Source organism: Macaca nemestrina, chromosome 3, assembly GCF_043159975.1.
Source record: "Macaca nemestrina isolate mMacNem1 chromosome 3, mMacNem.hap1, whole genome shotgun sequence".
Taxonomy (NCBI): Eukaryota; Metazoa; Chordata; class Mammalia; order Primates; family Cercopithecidae; genus Macaca; species Macaca nemestrina.
In genome coordinates, this window is record NC_092127.1 from 132,061,677 (window position 1) to 132,079,777 (window position 18,101).

Below are 18,101 nucleotides of genomic sequence, written 5' to 3' on the forward strand. Positions count from 1 at the left end.
AACAAATTTACAGAAGTTTTTGAACCATGTTTAGCTATTTTATCTTTAGTTCTGTGTCAAAGACACTGCAGGAATATGAGCCTTTCACTGTTACTCTTATGGACACTATTCTAAAATATATTACATGAATCAGGTGATGTGTCTCTCCAAGATCACTGATATTAGCTGAATTATAGCACTTAAAAATATGAAAAGGAAAATAAACTCACTTGTATAAACAGGTCTTCTACCTTTTATTTGTCTCCTTGTTATCCACATGCTCAGACTGTTAAATTAATGTATTTACTTTGAAGTGTAAAAGTTACATTTTAACTTCTTGACTGATTTATACTTGGATGTCACCATGAGAAATGACAGAAAAGAGCGGCAACTGGAAAACAAGCATTGCATTGCATCAGGATGTCTATGAAATGGACTTCAGCTCTTCTGCTGATACAGCTGAGCTGTTACTTGAGCTCTGGGAGTTGTGGAAAGGTGCTGGTGTGGCCCACAGAATTCAGCCATTGGATGAATATAAAGACAATTCTGGATGAGCTTGTCCAGAGAGGTCATGAGGTGACTGTACTGGCATATTCAACTTCCATTCTTCCTGATCCCAACAACCCATCTCCTCTTAAATTTGAAATTTGTCCTACATCGTTAACCGAAACTGAGTTTGAGGATAGCGTCACGCAACTGGTTAAGAGATGGTCAGACATTCGAAAAGACACATTTTGGCCACATTTTTTACACATACAAGAAATGATGTGGACATATGGTGACATGATTAGAAAGTTCTGTAAAGATGTGGTTTCTAATAAGAAACTTATGAAGAAACTACAGGAGTCAAGATTTGATGTTGTTCTTGCGGATGCTATTTCCCCCTGTGGTGAGCTACTGGCTGAGCTACTTAAAATTCCCTTTGTGTACAGCCTCCGCTTCTCTCCTGGCTACGCGATTGAAAAGCATGGTGGAGGGTTTCTGTTCCCTCCTTCCTATGTACCTGTTACTATGTCAGAATTAAGAGATCAAATGACTTTCATGGAGAGAGTACAAAATATGATCTATATGGTTTATTTTGACTTTTGGTTCCAAGTATGGGATATAAAGAACTGGGATCAGTTTTACAGTAAAGTTCTAGGTAAGTAATTTTTTCATTTGGTGGCGTGGAGATCTAACTTTCTTGTACCTTTGAAGCTGAGCTTGTATAAAGCCATAAAGTCAGGGTAGTGGGGGTTTTTGTAAGTAAATGTATCAAATGAAAGACAAGATTATCAAACTCACAAACACTACAGAAAAGGTAAATCATAGGATCAGTTAAAACCCAGTCACCATCAACCATACAGAACACTCCAGGAAGTCATAAATCTGTAAATCAGTGCACCTTAGATTTCTTTAAGCAATCACACTTCTGTTTTATTATACTTTTTTATCTAAAAATGTCAGACTCATCAAGAAACATCTTGCTGAATGCCTACTGGTAGATTGAGTAGTTACACATTTTCCTAGAACTATCTATTTAACATTGCAAAATTGTTTTTTTCTTGTATACTTCGGTCTCCTTATTTAGTAATTGCAACATGTACCTGTGTTACCAGGAAGTTTCCTCCACAGTTGAGAGAAAAATATCTCAATTTCAGAATCAAAAACCAATACATATAATTTGAAGTTTCCAATATTTCTATTCTCCTTCACTTTAGGATGGAAACCATTCATTTTAAGGCCAATCACCTTGTCGAAGTGTGAACATTAAGATATAACTGTATAGCATTTTTGAAACTATGCATGTTTATTTAAAATATGAGCCAAATTAAGGTTGAACACAAATTTCTCTTTTAATAATTTCTCAAAATTTTCTAGCTGTAATTTGTAAATATAATTACTTACAAACTAATATTAAGATCGTAACATGAATCAAAAACAGTAGTAGGTACACGGATTTTAGCTATAATTTCAAAATAATCAACAGTTCACTGGAAGATCCAAAATTAAAAGGACTAGATTAATGAATGATGGAACTTAGACTATTTCTTAGAAAATTATTCTTATGATACAGTAGAATTCATTGATAATGGAGCCCCAAAAGTGGCATATATATATATATATATATATATATATATATATTTCTGCTACTATGAAGCTTTAAAAAATAAAGAAATGGAGATTAATCCTCCATGGCTTGTTTATGGTTGTGAATATACTGATGTGGCATAATGGATGTAGTTTGCCCTCATGATTCTCTCACCACTTTGTCTTTCTTGTAAATATACATGGGCAAAATATATAATACGTAAAAATTAAATTATGCCTATGTATGTATATATATTACAAAGCACAAACACTTCACCTACATTTTTGCCTACATTATTATAACTTCTTTCAGAAAATGACCTAATTATCTTCTGTCATCTACCTTTTCTTTTCTTTTTTCCTATCAGGAAGACCCACTACATTATTTGAGATAATGGCAAAAGCTGAAATATGGCTTATTCGAAACTACTGGGATTTTCAATTTCCTCATCCACTCTTACCAAATGTTGAGTTCGTTGGAGGACTCCACTGCAAACCTGCCAAACCCCTACCTAAGGTAAACTATTACTATTTGTTTGTCTGCTTTGAATTTTCAGTGCGAGTGGTTCTATATTCCTTTGGAGTGTTTGACTTAGACTGGAAGAAACATGGGTAGTGGGAAGGTAAAGCACATACCAATTAAAAACTCACATACATGTTGATACCATCAAAGTTTGTGAATTTCATCATTATTACATATAAAGAGGCATATTAAGGAGACTTTGAAAATAGGGTTGTTAAATTTAAGCTTTGGTTATGCAACACATAAGAAGATACTGGCCATTCATTCAAAGAATATTTATAAAAGAGATTAGCACACACCAGAGGCAAGTGTATTGTACACAGTTTCTGTCCCAACACAAATGATGTTCTACTTTGAAAGACAGAATATACGAAAGCAATAAAAACTGGGTAAAAACTATTATCTCCAGGGAAAACCCAATGCTAAGGAAGCATCCAGTGTAGATAATAGAGAGTATTCTGGAGTCGCCGGTATTAATAATTTAGATGAGAGCTGAACAATATGCAGGAATAGGTGAAATAATGAGGGAGAGGAAAAAAACACAAAAAGAAAAGCAGGTAAAGTGTTCAGGACAGTTCTCTAGACTCAAAGTTTAGTTTGCAAGGGAGATACTGAGTAAGAATCAGATGATGCTGACGGGCAAGATAAGAGTCAGATACTCCTTAGGAGTTGAAATATTTATTAAGCACATTTAGGAACTACTAAAAAGAGTTAAGAAAAGAAAATACGTGATAAAACTGTATCTAAAGAAAGATTCCAAGATGTTCAATAGATTGAATTGCAGAAGGACCAGACTGGAAAGTTCCGAGCATTCAGAAAATTGTATATGAATTCAAGTAGAAGATGATGGAAAAGTAGACTAGAAAGTGGATGGAAATAATTATGCCTACTTTTGCAGTAATACTAATAACTTCATATTGTGTTGTGTGGAAAAAAGTTAATACAAATAAACCACTTTAAATGTCTCTGGCATATAGTTAGTGATTCAGAAATGTTATTAATTTTGCAATTATGGCTATTTTTGTTTTTATGAATACTACTAATTACTTAACATGTGTAAGTCACTTGATATATCATTCATCATTTAATAGAAACTAATTATTCAGTACTTCAAGATTGCATTCTCTAACAAAGTCCTACCTGTCTTCTATATGACAGTTACCTTGTGGACTTGATTAAAAGAAGACATGTCAGTTCCGACAGTAAGATGAACGAGCTGAAATTGTAAAATTCTACCATAAATGATAAGGATCTTCACCAGTATTCTAACTTACAAGAAAATAATTCCTTAACAATACAAAAGTGTTATTGTGATAATATTTGAAGCAAGACCCAGTGTTCACTTGATTTTACTCAAGCATTTAAATAATTGAAAGATTCTGCATTGAGATTCCAGAGGTTTACATCTTAGCATAAACATACCCTATTAAAGCAGGTGTTTTCTGCCTTAAAACAAGCAACTCAGAAAGCTTCCTGGGGTAACTTGTGTCTCAACATCATAGCTGCCTGATAGAGAAGCACAGAAGAAATGAACAATGCATGTATAATAAATACCAAATAATTTCTACCACTTGTATCTGAATAGTGCCCTTAGTTTACAATAACAAAAGAATTCTGTCATCGTGTAACGTTATATTCTTTATGAAGAAATGTAAGAACCTCATATATTTTAAATTGATATCACAGTTCTAAGAAATAGGTAGAAAGTAAGCATTCTTTATTACATTATTATGTAATCTCTTAAGAGATCATTTTTGTCTACCTTCTTATTAGCAGCAACATGGTAACTAATATTTTATTCCATGGTTAAAATTTAATATCTCGGTTGAACACAAATTGTTCGGACTTTATAAGGTAATTTTCTAAAAAGACAAAAGCTGAGGTGAGACTATTGGAAATTCTGTGCCACCCTATCCTACTCTTGAAAGATTTCCCCACTCACATTATGGGAAACCGATAGTGCCAGTAGGAGAGGGAAGAAAGTAGGAGGTATAGAAGGATAAGAAAAAGGATGACTAGTAGTACAATAGTGATAATTACTAGTACTAGGTGTTGTTAATTACTTATACTAGCTGTTGTTATTAACTTGAAGAAAGCTTTGAATGAAAATCAATGGTTGTGAAACCCATTTTCTAATTGTTTATTATGTAAAACAATTGTAAACCCAAGTTGCTTTCTATTCAATTAAATATTAGATTCTCAGATAATTTATGTATATTTTAATAGAAAAGGACAATTGGCAAATGTATCAAGTGTTAAAAATGCATATAGCCGTTGGTTTTATAAGATATTTGCATGAAATCATACAGAGAAAAAATCAAGATATACATATTTAATATTTATGGAAAATATTCACAAAATAAACATTGGAAGTAATGAAACATCTTAAATAAAGGAATAATTAAAAACATTCTAGATGCATACTGTAGCATTATAATAATTTTATCAATACACTATTCAATTACAGTCAGCTATAATACAAGAAAAGTGAGGTAGAAAATTATAAATATTACAAGATGACACATTTTTTGTTGAGAAAAAGTATAGACAATAATAACAAAATTGTCTAAATAAATGTCACCATTTTACATTGAGCTATGAAAATAGAACAAAAGCCATGATGAAAACATACATATTTACCTTGATAACATTTCTAGACAGAAATGGAATTAAAAAACTTATTTTCCTTTTTGAACTTTTAATACTTTTATAAAATTCCTTATGGCCAGGCGCGGTGGCTCAAGCCTGTAATCCCAGCACTTTGGGAGGCCGAGACGGGCGGATCACGAGGTCAGGAGATCGAGAGCATCCTGGCTAACACGGTGAAACCCCGTCTCTACTAAAAAATACAAAAAACTAGCCGGGCGAGGTGGCGGGCGCCTGTAGTCACCTACTCGGGAGGCTGAGGCAGGAGAATGGCGGGAACCCGGGAGGCGGAGCTTGCAGTGAGCTGAGATCGGCCACAGCACTCCAGCCTGGGCGACAGAGCGAGACTCCGTCTCAAAAAAAAAAAAAAAAAAAAAAAAAAAAAAAAAAAAAAAAAAAAAAAAAATTCCTTATATAAATTGTGTTTTTTCTTAAGTTGTCACAGATTGGGAAACAATTAGTCCACATCAATAATGAATCTGTAAACAGTGGTTATATTACTTTAACCCTGGGTGGATGAAGAAAGCTCTGAGCATCAAGCCACTGAGACAAAACACTGAACATAAGTTACATCAATTGTGGCTACAGGTCACTGCAATCACACACAATACCTGGGTATCCCATGTATTATCTGGAACAGTACTACAGTGACTCTGACATCATTAACACTAATGTCTTAACATTGAAAGTCATATTTTAAAAAATACTCAGCCATATGTGTTCTGCAAATAAGCATTTGGACTTTTTTTTTCTTTGTTTTGCAAAGAACACTTAAGAGAAAGTTTTACTCCAATGATTACATCTGAAATTATTTAACTTTAAAAATTGGTATACATTAGGGAACACAAGTCAGAATGATTCTCAATAAATTCCAGCCAAGTACGTTTTCACCAAGATTTGTATGTGGTGTGAGTGAGCTACTCAAGAAGGTGACCAAATCTCCTCTGCAGAAAGGCCTGGCAGTCTCTTCCATTCTGGTGCAAGTGCTGCTGCCTCTGAGACACAGCAAAGAGATGATGAGAGTTCCTCACATGCAGTTAAAGATAGCACATCAATTTAACAGTGTGATTTCAGGGCAATAGGTGTTCCACCTAAACAATCAGCTGAAAACTATGATCATTCAACTATCTAACTATATACTGTACAATTCTGTATTATAAATGAGACTCTTAGAATTAATTCATAGAAATTCCAAACCACAATAGCAGACTCCAGCATGTCAGTGATTCTTAACCACCACTTTTTACAGTTACTTTTTTTTCTTTTTTTGAAAAAAGACTGGAAAACTCTGACAAACTTTAAGTGATGTGTAAAGGATTATAGTAAGATAAATGTAGATTTACATAATCCCAGCTGTGAGTAACTTTTCCTCAGTGTTCAGAGTCAGGGAAGTCAATCACTAATGACTTCCAATTAAAATAATTCTGTAGAAAACCTGTGTAAAATAAACATATGTGATTTAGCAGAACAACAATATAGCATTAAAGCCAAATGATGCCACCTTAAAGAGCCTATATTATTACTTATATTATAAATGAAGAGTTTGGGTATCCCCTCAAATACTGTGTAATAGCTCTATTTCATTTCTCTCTTTCACACACACACAGATATACACACACACACAAACATGCACACACACATATTTAGACAGATACCCTTAACAGAGGCATCCTATCTAATATTACACAACTTGCATAAAAAAACTGAGTAATTGAGTCAGTCAAAAAATGTCCTTTACTCCAGTAATTCCTGATAATAGTTGATTTTCTCTTTTTAGTTTGTATACCAATTGTTTCACAGTGCTTGCTGTGCTGATAATCTATTGTAATGGAACACATTCCTTTTTTCACAGGAAATGGAAGAGTTTGTCCAGAGCTCTGGAGACAATGGTGTTGTGGTGTTTTCTCTGGGGTCCATGGTCAGTAACATGTCAGAAGAAAGGGCCAACGTAATTGCATCAGCCCTTGCCAAGATCCCACAAAAGGTTAGATAAAATGTCTTAATGTTGTGAAAAACTGCTGAAAGAGACTGTTAAAGTTTGTAAAGAATCCAACTGCAGAAACTTCCTGCCTATAAATTCAGCTGTTGGGAAAGCACTAATTGTCTCAGATATTAACTCAAAATCAAAAATATATATGGAAGATGCTAAAATAATATAGAGGGTGTTTTTCATTGGTAATTAATTTGGCATTAATATTGTGATCAGGAATAAACATAATTAAGAGTTGCAGCTAAAGTTTTGGTATTATCATGATATTGGGGTCATTTAAGAGCTATCACCAAATTCTGCCCCTGTGATTTGATCCTTTTGTTTAAGATTCCCTGAGGGTGTCATACACCCTACAGACGACAGAAAATATAACATTATAGTAACTTCACTAGAACATTAACAACAGCAGATATTTAAAAATCTGACATGCAGCATGCAGTTTAGTGTTGCCGTGTTACCCAGCCTCATGTACTTCTTGTATGTTTTGGAGTAGGCCTATTTGCGTGATATTCAGGGTACTATTCAGAGAAAGGATGGCCTAGGCTGTCAGACAACTAATATAAGGACCCACATAGCCAGGCAAATTTGGAGAAAGAGAAAAAGCAGCCTGCGTTGCTGGACCAGGCCCAGCCAATGTCTGAAGCAGGAAGATGAAAGAGAAAGGGTGGAGATGGATCCTGCTCTGAGGGTGGACCCTGTGTAGTATGATATGTGGCCCCACGAGGACACTGCACTGGGAGATTAACAACTCCTCCCAATGGAGGCAGCAGAAGGAAATACAGGAAAGACTCAAGCAGAAGGAATTCAGGCAGGGGAACAGGTTCAGATGCCCCCTCCATAGAACATAGTAGGAACATGTTTTCTTTTATATAGAATAAAATGTGTATTTGTCAATTACTTTTTAGTTCCCTGTCTGACATAGCCTTCTTGTAATGACCTATGCTAATATATTGCCAAAAACTCAGTTACTTTAACACTGATGTGACAAATACAACTTAAACACTGTAAATTATTTTTTAATTTATAAGGATTCCTTGGGGGTTCCAAAATTAGTAAAATAAACATAAAAATTTCTTGGCTATAGGAGAACATATTAATCACTGTTGTAAAAATTTTGTAGCACACTGTCTAAGTGTTAGCAATCAGTTGACCAAAATTCAGCAAAATACAATTTTGAATTTATTTAAGAGTTGTATTTTTATTCGTAGTACCAATAGGTTCCTCATTTCTATGTTGAAAAATAAGCAAAATTAGCAATACTGAGAATACTCTGAATTTGTGTCAAAAGCTATCACTTGAAATTTTTCTTGGAAGTAGTGCTTGATCATTTGTAATTTCAAAGAAGTTATACATGCTACCTTTGCAGCATAATTGACTTCTTCCAGGTAGCTTATTTTATATACATGCATTTTTATCAATTCAAGACATCAAACTCTATGAAAATAACGTACAGAAAAGTATATATAAGTGAACTACTTCCCATATTACTAAAAAAATGAATAAATTATGTTAAATTTGGTAGATGAAAACTCATAAAATACGTTAACACAAAGCAAGCATATAAGTCATTAATAAGTTGTTACTGCTTTTTCACACTAGAATGCTGAGTACCTAAAGAATTTTAATGTATATAATTATTAAAATTTTTTATCTTTTTTAAAATTAAATTTTATTTGTTAACTTTTAATTTCAGGGTAAATGGGAAGGTTTGTTACATAGGTAAACTTATGTCTTGGGGGTTTGTTGTACAGACTGTTTCGTCATGCAAGTAGTAAGTCTAGTACCTTTTAGTTATTTTTCCTGATCCTTTCTCTCCTCCCAACCCCCACCCTCCAATAAGTCCCAGCGTATGTTGTTCCTCTCTATATGTTCATATGTACTCATCTTTTAGCTTCCACTTGTAAGTGAGGGTATGCGGTATTTGGATTTCTGTTCCTGTGTTTGTTTGCTAAGGATAATGGACTGCAGCTCACTTATGTTCCTGCAAAAAACATGATCTTGTTCCTTTTTATGGCTACATAATATTTCACTGTGTACATATACCACATTTTCTTTATCCAATCCATCATTGATGGGCATTTAGATTGATTTCATGTCTTTGTGAGGATGAATAGTGCTGTAATGAATATACATGTGCATGTTCTAATTTATACTCCTTTGGATACATACCCAGTAATGGGATTGCTGGGTTGAATAGTATTTCTGCCTCTAGGATTTTGAGGAATCGCCACCCTGTCTTCCACAATGGTTGAACTTACACACCCTCCTACAGAGCATAAACATTTGTTTTTCTATACAACATCGCCAGCATCTGTTATTTTTTTGAGTTTTTAATAATGGCCATTCTGACTGATGTGAGATGGTATCTCTTTGTGGTTTTGACCAGTGATGTTAAGCTTTTTTTGTATAGAGGTTTGCCACATACAAGTTTTCTTTTGAAAATTGTGACAACTTGTTAAATACTTGAACTTTTCATTGATAATCTTATTTGTCTAAGCTACTATTTTGAAAAAACATGATTTCCTTATATACCTAACTAATTATAAAAATATGGAAATGTAATGTGAGTATTCCATTTACATCAGTCTGAGTAGTTCTTGTTACTTAACATCCCTTGTTCTCATTGTTAATCTCTTTATAGTTCTAGCATTCTATAACTTTTGAGCTTCTCTCATGGAATAAAATATTTTGTTCACTGTAACAGGTTCTGTGGAGATTTGATGGGAATAAACCAGATACCTTAGGACTCAATACTCAGCTGTACAAGTGGCTACCCCAGAATGATCTTCTTGGTAAGTCTCTGGAGAACAAATATTGGATATATTAGTGACAGATTATTAGAGTGTTAATAGTCTTCATGAAACAAGACTATTGAGCATTTGTTATGGAAAAACTTAAAAATAAAATGAAACTTCTGTATATTTATTTTCCAGTCCTAGGGTGAAAAGAATAAACAATAATTGTTGGCATTTTATGATAGGCGCCCACATTCTTTATGATCAGAGTATCTTTATTTCGGGTGTTATTTCCTCTCAGAGAATTTTTCTGCACTTTCTGGATTGTCTTCCTTTCTCGTATTTCTATGACCTTACTTTGCTGTTCTGTAGGGTTATTTCAAATGTCACCAAAAATAACAGCTCTTCTGCTATCACCAGGGACACTGCATTTTCTGTAGGATTAAATCCCTAATCTTAATCAAAAAGTGTTGACACATTTCATAATGAAGTATGATCTGTCCTTCCTCAATTCTAGCACCACCACCACCTCACTGCCTGCTGCCTTGCACACCCCACATATCACACTCCATGACTGTACTTAAGAGAACACATTCTGGCTGGACAAGGTGGCTCACGTCTGTAATCCTAGCACTTTGGAAGGCTGACGTGGGCGGATTGACTGAGCTCAGGAGTTCGAGACCATCCTAGGCAACATGGTGAAACTCAGTCTCAGTCTCTATTAAAATATCAAAAATTAACCTGGCATGGTGGTTTCCCTGTAGTCCCTGCTACTCAGAAGGCTGAGTAGGAGAATTGCCTGAATCTGGGAGAGGTTGCAGTGAGCCGAGATTGCACCCCTGCACTCCAGCCTGGGTGACAGAGAGAGACTCTGTCTCCATTTAAAAACAAACAAACAAACAAACAAAAAATGAGAACACATTCTTACATGCCCATCCCTTTTCTGTGCTTTTGTCTTTTTTGCACATTATATTTCCTTGTCCAAATTTCACTTTTTGTTAGTTCAACTGGTAAAATTGTATTAATTTTTTCAGTCTGAAGTTAAACACACCACATAGCTTTCACTTACATCTCCAGCAGAATTAGGTGCTCCTTCCTGTGAAGTCTGAATTAATTTCATTTCAGTTCAGTGTATTATCAAGGAAACACTATCACATTCAGATTCTTCCATTGTGCTTGTATCGTTTTATTCCTATGAATAATTTTGCTAAAATTCCTTCAATCCTAGGTCATCCAAAAACCAGAGCTTTTATAACTCACGGTGGAGCCAATGGCATCTACGAGGCAATCTACCATGGAATCCCTATGGTGGGCGTTCCATTGTTTGCCGATCAACCTGATAACATTGCTCACATGAAGGCCAAAGGAGCAGCTGTTAGACTGGACTTCGACACAATGTCGAGTACAGACTTACTCAATGCACTGAAGACAGTAATAAATGATCCTATGTGAGTATAACTGTTTTTTTTACTCAGTGGTATTTTTAGATCGATTCTCTTGTCAATAGTGAGTATGACTTTTATCCTTTATATAAGAGACTGATTTTGAAAGAATTTAAATGATTTAAACAATCTGCAATCTGCTTTTATTGTTGAGTAGTTATTTAAAAATTTTATGAACCACATACATTTAAAGAATAACCAATTATTGAAATAATTTTCTACACAAAACTAATTTTAAAGTGATATAGATACAAGATATATTAAAATAAATGTGACATAATCAATCCACGTAGAAAGGAAGGATAAACTTGAAGTCTTATAATAAAATATTTTAATTCAATATCTAAAATGTCTCAAAGTATATGTTTTCTCACTGAAAAATTTATTTTTATTATCATTATTGTAACAGACTTGATAATTAAATTTAATCTCCACAGCAGAAAACCGAACTACTTAAAGTATAAAATCCAAATGTGTTTAGTATGCTTGCAGTCATGAAGCCATCACCATTATATCATTTTAGAACATTTTTATCAACATAAAAGAAACCATAATGGTATAGAAGTCACTTCCCATGACCCCTTAGCCCAAGGCTAACACCAATTTTCTTTCCTTCTCTATAGATTATTCTCTCTACATATTTCATATAAATTGAATCATACAACTTATTATTTTGTGTAAATGACTTCTCTCACCAAGTACAATTTTTGTTGTTTTTATAGTTTTTAGCTTTATTTACATTGTGTGTATTAACATTTCATTTCTTTTTACAGCAATATATTTTATAATATGGGTATTTCAAATTTGATTTGTCTCTATCATGATCTGAGAGATAGGTAAATTGGTATCTTCACTTCAAAATAATGTTTAAGATGATCTTACCTTTTTGAGCTGTTTCACTTAGTGTGTGTACATTTATTTTAAGTGTTTTATACTTAAATATGTATTTTAGAAGACATATGATGTATTTTAAGATACTAAGTGTCAAATAATTTCAAAATAAGCACACAAAATACAGGAAATCCTAGGGGTTCTATCACAGAGTGGCCGGGGAAAGCCTCTCTTATTGGTAACATTTAGAGGGTTGCCTCAAAAAGAGATGGAAGCATGCCTTGGGTTGTTGCAAGAAAGGGTGCTCCAAGCGTGGGTAGAGGGACACAATGTGTAAGGTGCTAAGATGGGAGCTTAAAGAAAAATATAAGGCCAAAGTCCCTGGAAGACCTAGTGTGCATGGGAAAGTGTTTGGAGAAGAGCTTGCCAGTGTCTGATAATGGAGGATCCTGAGGACCAAACAACAGAGTTGGATTTTATTCTTGGTATGATGAAAAGTCAAGCAAAAGTCTTAATCAAGACAGTGTTATAATCTGACTTTAATTTCAAAAAGAAAATCATTCTGGTTACTGGATGGGTGACAGTAGGACACAAAAGATTAGAATAGAAGCAGAGCTCATGGCTATGAGGCATTTCACCCATATAACACAATTCATCTTTAGAAACTTAAGGACGATAATTCTCAAATTGCATTTTAAGTATATATCTTTCACCACTTAAAATGGCTCATGATGCTGAGCATGATTTTGAATGCCTGTTTGAGACCTAGAAGAGCGTAATTGGATATTTCTTAACATAAAGGATAAATGCTTAAGCTATGGGTACCCTTTTCTTCATGATGTGATTATTTCACATAACAGCCTGCATCAAAACATCTCATGTACCTCATAAATATATACACCTACTATGTACTCAAAAAAACTAAAAATTAAAAAAAAAATTGTTCATATGTTCTCTGCTTCAAATAAGTAACTTTTTTCACCTGGACTTCCATTTTTACTTTAAAAATATTTGTCAATTCTGAATACAATTTAAAAGCCAAACTTTCTATGATGACTCAAATTAAAATACACAAATTCTATGTCAATTCTATTACATTTACATTGAATCATATGACATTTTAAAAATCTTTCATGGACTTGATATGCTCAAGCAAATTAACTAACTTTATTTTTTATATTTATTTGTTTATTTATTTTTTGAGAGGGGGGTCTCGCTCACTCACAGCTGATTTGTTTAAGTACTTTGTAGACTGCAGATATTATTCTTTTGTGGTATGTGTAGTTTGTGAAGATTTTCTCTAACTCTTTTTTGAGAGTGCAGTGGTGCAATCTTGGCTCACTGCAACCTACCTCTCCTGGGTTCAAGCGATTCTCCTGCCTCAGCCTCCCAAGTAGCTGGGACTACAGGTGTGCGCCACCTCACCTGGGTAAATTTTATTTTTGTTTTTCTTTTTTTTACTAGAGATGGGGTTTCACCATGTTAGCCAGGATGGTCTTGATCTCCTGACCTTGTGATCCGCGTGCCTCGACCTCCCAAAGTACTGGGATTACAGGTGTGAACCACTGCCCCTGGCCAAATTAACTTACTTTCAATGTTGATATTTTTATGTTTATCATTTAGATATAAAGAGAATGCTATGAAATTATCAAGCATTCATCATGATCAACCAGTGAAGCCCCTGGATCGAGCAGTCTTCTGGATTGAATTTGTCATGCGCCATAAAGGAGCCAAACACCTTCGGGTTGCAGCCCATGACCTCACCTGGTTCCAGTACCACTCTTTGGATGTGATTGGGTTCCTGCTGGCCTGTGTGGCAACTGTGATATTCATCATCACAAAATGTCTGTTTTGTGTCTGGAAGTTTGTTAGAACAAGAAAGAAGGGAAAAAGAGATTAAATACATCTGAGGCTGGAAGCTGGGAAACCTGATAAATGAGATTTCTTCAGTTCATACAATGAGAATAGGTTGTGATACAAGATTCCTTTCTTCTTGTGCCAAAACATCTTTCAAAACTTACCTTGTCAAATCAATTTTTTTTTCAGATATTTAGTACCTGTTTAACTGTTAGAAATATTTCACTTCAAGGAAGAAAACATTAGGGGAAACAAAAATGTTATAAAGCCATATGAGCTTATATTGAAATTTATTGAGCTTGTATTGAAATTTATTGTTCTCATTCACAGTTTATATGAAAAAAATTATTAAGCTTAACTACATGTCAACATTGTACGTGGAAACAAGAACATTAAGAAGTGCACTGAGGGTATCAATACTATTTTGCATATACTCGGCATACTTTGGATTCATTTCATGCAGGATTGTGTTGTTTTAACTGTCTGTGAGGAAACTATTAAATAATTAGATTGTATAAAATGTCTCTCTCTTCCTCCTGATATTTTGAGATGAGTAGTGCTGCTTAGCTTTTATTGTGCATCCAGCTTCATTGTCACTTTTTTTGCTAAAACCTTTGATAAAAAATGCTTACCATTTTAGAGTTTCGGTCATTTCCCAGTGGAAAATATGTGGAATTAGAAATACAGCAACTCATACCTAGTTTCTACTACAAAACGAACTAATTTTACAATGTGTTTGGTTTTTGAGCCAATTCTATTTTTCTGGTCATTTAAAAATATTCATCTTTTTAAATTCTTTTTGTTTTAGTTATTTCAAAAGTTTTTGGGTGAAAGTTTGTCTTTGGTTACATGGATAAGTTCTTTAGTGGTGATTTTTCAGATTTTGGTGCACCCATTACTCAAGCAATGTATGCTGTACCCAATGTGTAGTGTTTTATCCCTCACCCCCCTCCTACCCTTCCTTCTGAGTTCCGAGAGCCCATTATATCATTCTTATGCCTTTGTGTCCTAATAGCTTCAGTCCCACTTATAAGTGAGAGCATACATTGTTTGTTCTTATATTCCCAAATTACTTCACTTAGAATAATGGTCTCCAACTACATCCAGGTTTATTTTGTCTCTTTTGTTGGCTGAATAGTATTCCATTATACATATGGAATGTATGGATAAAGTAATGGATGGATAAAGTAAATGTGATATATATACATATATTATATATATACACACACATATATATAATATATACATAGTGTGTGTGTGTATATATATATATGTATATACAAACACACACACACGTATATTTATCTCACATTTTCTTTATCCACCTATTGGTTGATGGGAAAATAGGCTGGTTCAACAGTTTTACAATTGTGAATTGTGCTGCTATAAATGTGTGTATATGGGTTTTTCTCATATAATGAATCATTTTCCTCTGGATACATGTCCAGCAGTGGAATTGCGGGATCAAATGGCAGTTCTACTTTTAGTTATTTAAGGGATATCCCTATTGTTTGCCATAGTGGTTGTACTAGTTTGCTTTCCCACCAGTTGTGTAAATGTGTTCCCTTATTAGCACCATGCCAACATTTACTATTTTTGGATTTTTTTTTTTCTGGTCTGCAACTTTTTATTAAAAATATATATTTATGATCATAAATACATACATATTATAAATACATAATATTTAATGACTCCTAGTGATTCACAGTATGCATGAGTCAAAGTTTACATAGCCAATCATCTACTGCTGGGCGTTTAAGATATTTCTTAAGTTTTTATTACCACAAATAACATTTCAATTACTTATTTTCAAGTACTTATTTAACATTTGTCTGATTATTTCCTCGGCATTTATTCTGAGAGGTGGAAATTCTGTGTCATAAATCCTTTTCTCTGAGTTGGCTACAGATAATTTGCTCTTTATTATGACTTGCTTTTTTTCCTAATCTTTTTTTTAATACAAGGAATGCTAATTGATGTCTTCTTTTCAATATTTTATCTTCTGTGGCTAATTATTCCTTCTATGATCGATTATGCCCTAAAGAAAAAAGCATGAGTCAGAAAGCTTTGCAGAGCTCTGAAGAGTCAGAGTGTTGAGACATTTTTTTTTCAATTTTTTTTTTTTTATTATTATACTTTAAGTTCTAGGGTACATGTGCATTACGTGCAAGTTTGTTACATATGTATACTTGTGCCATGTTGGTGTGCTGCACCCATCAACTCGTCATTTACATCAGGTATAACTCCCAATGCAATGCCTCCCCACTCCCCTCTCCCCATAATAGGCCCCAGTGTATGACGTTCCCCTTCCCAAGTCCAAGTGATCTCATTGTTCAGTTCCCATCTATGAGTGAGAACATGCGGTGTTTGGTTTTCTGTTCTTGCGATAGTTTGCTGAGAATGATGGTTTCCAGCTGCATCCATGTCCCTACAAAGGACACAAACTCATCCTTTTTGATGGCTGCATAGTATTCCATGGTGTATAAGTGCCACATTTTCTTAATCCAGTCTGTCACTGATGAACATTTGGGTTGATTCCAAGTCTTTGCTATTGTGAATAGTGCCGCAATAAACATACATGTGCATATGTCTTTATAACAGCATGATTTATAATTCTTTGGGTATATACCCAGTAATGGGATGGCTGGGTCATATGGTACATCTAGTTCTAGATCCTTGAGGAATTGCCATACTGTTTTCCACAATGGTTGAACTAGTTTACGATCCCACCAACAGTGTAAAAGTGTTCCTATTTCTCCACGTCCTGTCCAGCACCTGTTGTTTCCTGACTTTTTAATGATTGCCATTCTAACTGGTGTGAGATGGTATCTCGTTGTGGTTTTGATTTGCATTTCTCGGATGGCCAGTGTACCAATAAAGAGCCCACATTACCAAGACAATCCTAAGTCAAAAGAACAAAGCTGGAGGCATCACGCTACCTGACTTCAAACTATACTACAAGGCTACCAAACAAAACAGCATGGTACTGGTACCAAAACAGAGATATAGATCAATGGAACACAACAGAGCCCTCAGAAATAATACCACACATCTACAGCTCTCTGATCTTTGACAAACCTGACAAAAACAAGAAATGGCGAAAGGATTCCCTATTTAATAAATGGTGCTGGGAAAATTGGCTAGCCATAAGTAGAAAGCTGAAACTGGATCCTTTCCTTACACCTTATACGAAAATTAATTCAAGATGGATTAGAGACTTAAATGTTTGACCTAATACCATAAAAACAATAGAAGAAAACCTAGGTAATACCATTCAGGATATAGGCATGGGCAAGGACTTCATGTCTAAAACAACAAAAGCAACAAAAGCCAAAATTGACAAATGAGATCTAATTAAACTAAAGAGCTTCTGCACAGCAAAAGAAACTACCATCAGAATGAACAAGTAACCTACAGAATGGGAGAAAACATTTGCAATCTACTGATCTGACAGAGGGCTAATATCCAGAACCTACAAAGAACTCAAACAAATTTACAAGAAAAAAACAAACAACCCCATCAAAAAGTGGGCAAAGGATATGAACAGACATTTCTCAAAAGAAGACATGCATACAGCCAACAGACACATGAAAAGATGATTCAGTTTATTCTTAGATATTTTATTTTATTTGTAGCTGTTGCAAATGCTATTGCTTCCTTTTTTCACACATTGTTCACTGTTGGCATGTAGAAATGCCACTGATATTTGTATGTTGATTTTGTTTCCTGGAACTAGTTAATGTGCTTATCAGTTTAAATCATTTCTTGATGGGGTTGTTAGGTTTTTTTCTAGATATAAGATCACATTTTTTGGAAATAAGAATAATTGACTTTATTTCTCTGTAATTTGAATGCCCTTTACTTCTTTCAGTCATCTAATTGTTCTGGCTAGGACTACTACTATGATATTAACTGAAAGTTGTGAAAGTGCATATCCTACTCTTCTTACAAGTCTTAAAAGAAAGGCTTTCAATTTGTACTCATTCAATATGATGCTACCTGTACGTTTGCAGTTTATGGATTTTATC

At 34.3% G+C, this 18,101-nt stretch overlaps 1 protein-coding gene across 1 annotated transcript; it reads left to right on the forward strand.

Moving 5' to 3' along the window:
- The first annotated feature begins 351 nt into the window (after positions 1–351).
- LOC105477363 (UDP-glucuronosyltransferase 2B19) lies at positions 352–14,593 on the forward strand. Its single transcript, XM_011733841.2, has 6 exons — positions 352–1,120; positions 2,418–2,566; positions 7,071–7,202; positions 9,913–10,000; positions 11,172–11,391; positions 13,840–14,593. The coding sequence occupies exons 1-6, from the start codon at positions 400–402 to the stop codon at positions 14,114–14,116; spliced, it is 1,587 nt and encodes a 528-aa protein (XP_011732143.2). The 5' UTR covers positions 352–399; the 3' UTR covers positions 14,117–14,593.
- Positions 14,594–18,101: the final 3,508 nt, after the last annotated feature.